The 1,278-nt window shown below is 47.4% G+C and overlaps 1 protein-coding gene across 1 annotated transcript; it reads right to left on the bottom strand.

Moving 5' to 3' along the window:
* Window positions 1-648: 648 nt before the first annotated feature.
* On the bottom strand, window positions 649-915 carry BX661DRAFT_149171 (cytochrome c oxidase assembly protein PET191-domain-containing protein; the record flags this gene model as incomplete). The annotated part of the gene is made up of 1 exon (XM_051533223.1): window positions 649-915. One exon carries the CDS (start codon window positions 913-915, stop codon window positions 649-651), a length of 267 nt encoding a protein of 88 aa, XP_051388346.1.
* Between the last annotated feature and the right edge of the window lie 363 nt (window positions 916-1,278).

The following is a 1,278-nucleotide window of genomic DNA, read 5'->3' as shown; positions in this document are numbered from 1 at the left end:
CACGTCCTCGCTAGTGATCTGTGCGGGGCTCTTTGTGTCCATTGGCGCGCTCTCGTACCTGACATTTGGCGACGCCATCGAGCCCGTTGTTCTGCTCAACCTGCCCAGCGGATCCATGTGGACATTGGGCATACAGCTCCTGTACTCCCTAGCCATCATCATGTCCGTACCCTTGCAGCTGTTCCCAGCCATCCGAATTCTCGAATCCGGCCTGTTTACGAGATCAGGGAAGGGCAATTTGGTCGTGAAGACGCAAAAGAACTTGTTTCGCACTTTGGTCGTTGTGGTTGTAGCGCTGGTGGCTGTGTTTGGCGCCGAGAAGCTCGACAATTTCATCGCTATTGTCGGTGCCGGCGCCTGCATTCCGCTGTCCTTTCTGTTCCCGCCGATGCTGCACTACCGCGTGTTTGCCAATACTTTGGGCGCAAAGATTAAGGATATGGCGTTGATTACTGTTGCGCTTTTTGGCCTCGTCTATGTCACATACATTAGCGTCGACACTTGGGGATCCACCACGCCGCCGCTGGACCGCTGTGCGACAAGCCCTCCTTAAGTTTAAGTTTAAGTTTGATCTTTATGAACTCATGAACGCTTCAAAGATACATTGTATTTTTTATTTATTGAATCGGGTATAACCAATGCAACGCTTTATTCGCTCCATTTTGAACTATCGTCGATCTGATCCCGTTTGCCCACACCCGCATTGGGCACACCGCGCATGCGCTTGCGCATATCCAGTAGTCCGCGCTTGCATTCAAACAGGCTTTTGCCGAGCATCTTGCATTGCTCCGGGACGAGGTGCGCGAGATCCTTGTTTCTTATGCACTCGTCGACAGAGTGTCTCTTGATGAATACGCATTCGGACCGTAGAAGGCACTGAATATATTCGTCGCGGATCCCATCGCAAGAAGGCATTTTTAAATTTGCAATAATTAAAGAATAGTAGAATAAAAATAAAAGTTGTGAAACTGAAAAAAAAGTGAAAAAAAGTCTTCGATTTTTTTTATCTGCGAGCAAAAATAAGTGATCTCCCCCACATTGTGATTTCAAAAGTCGGTTGGTTTTCAGTCGAGCAAGTAATGGGACAAGAAAAAAATACTTTACAAAATGTGATTTTTATTATTTAAATTCTGCATCATTAACGCAGAAAAAGAAAAAAGTAAGGAGTCAAAGAGGAGTGGAGAAAGAGGTCCCATTAGCAGGCGCAAGCAGTGCCGCACCGGTTGGTCGCGTCGCACTTGCAATCAACGCACTTGCATGCATCGCCGCACTTGCACA

Source organism: Kickxella alabastrina (genome assembly GCF_025024165.1).
Source record: "Kickxella alabastrina strain RSA 675 chromosome Unknown BX661scaffold_185, whole genome shotgun sequence".
Lineage (NCBI taxonomy): Eukaryota > Fungi > Kickxellomycota > Kickxellomycetes > Kickxellales > Kickxellaceae > Kickxella > Kickxella alabastrina.
This window is presented reverse-complemented; position numbering and strand designations above follow the sequence as displayed.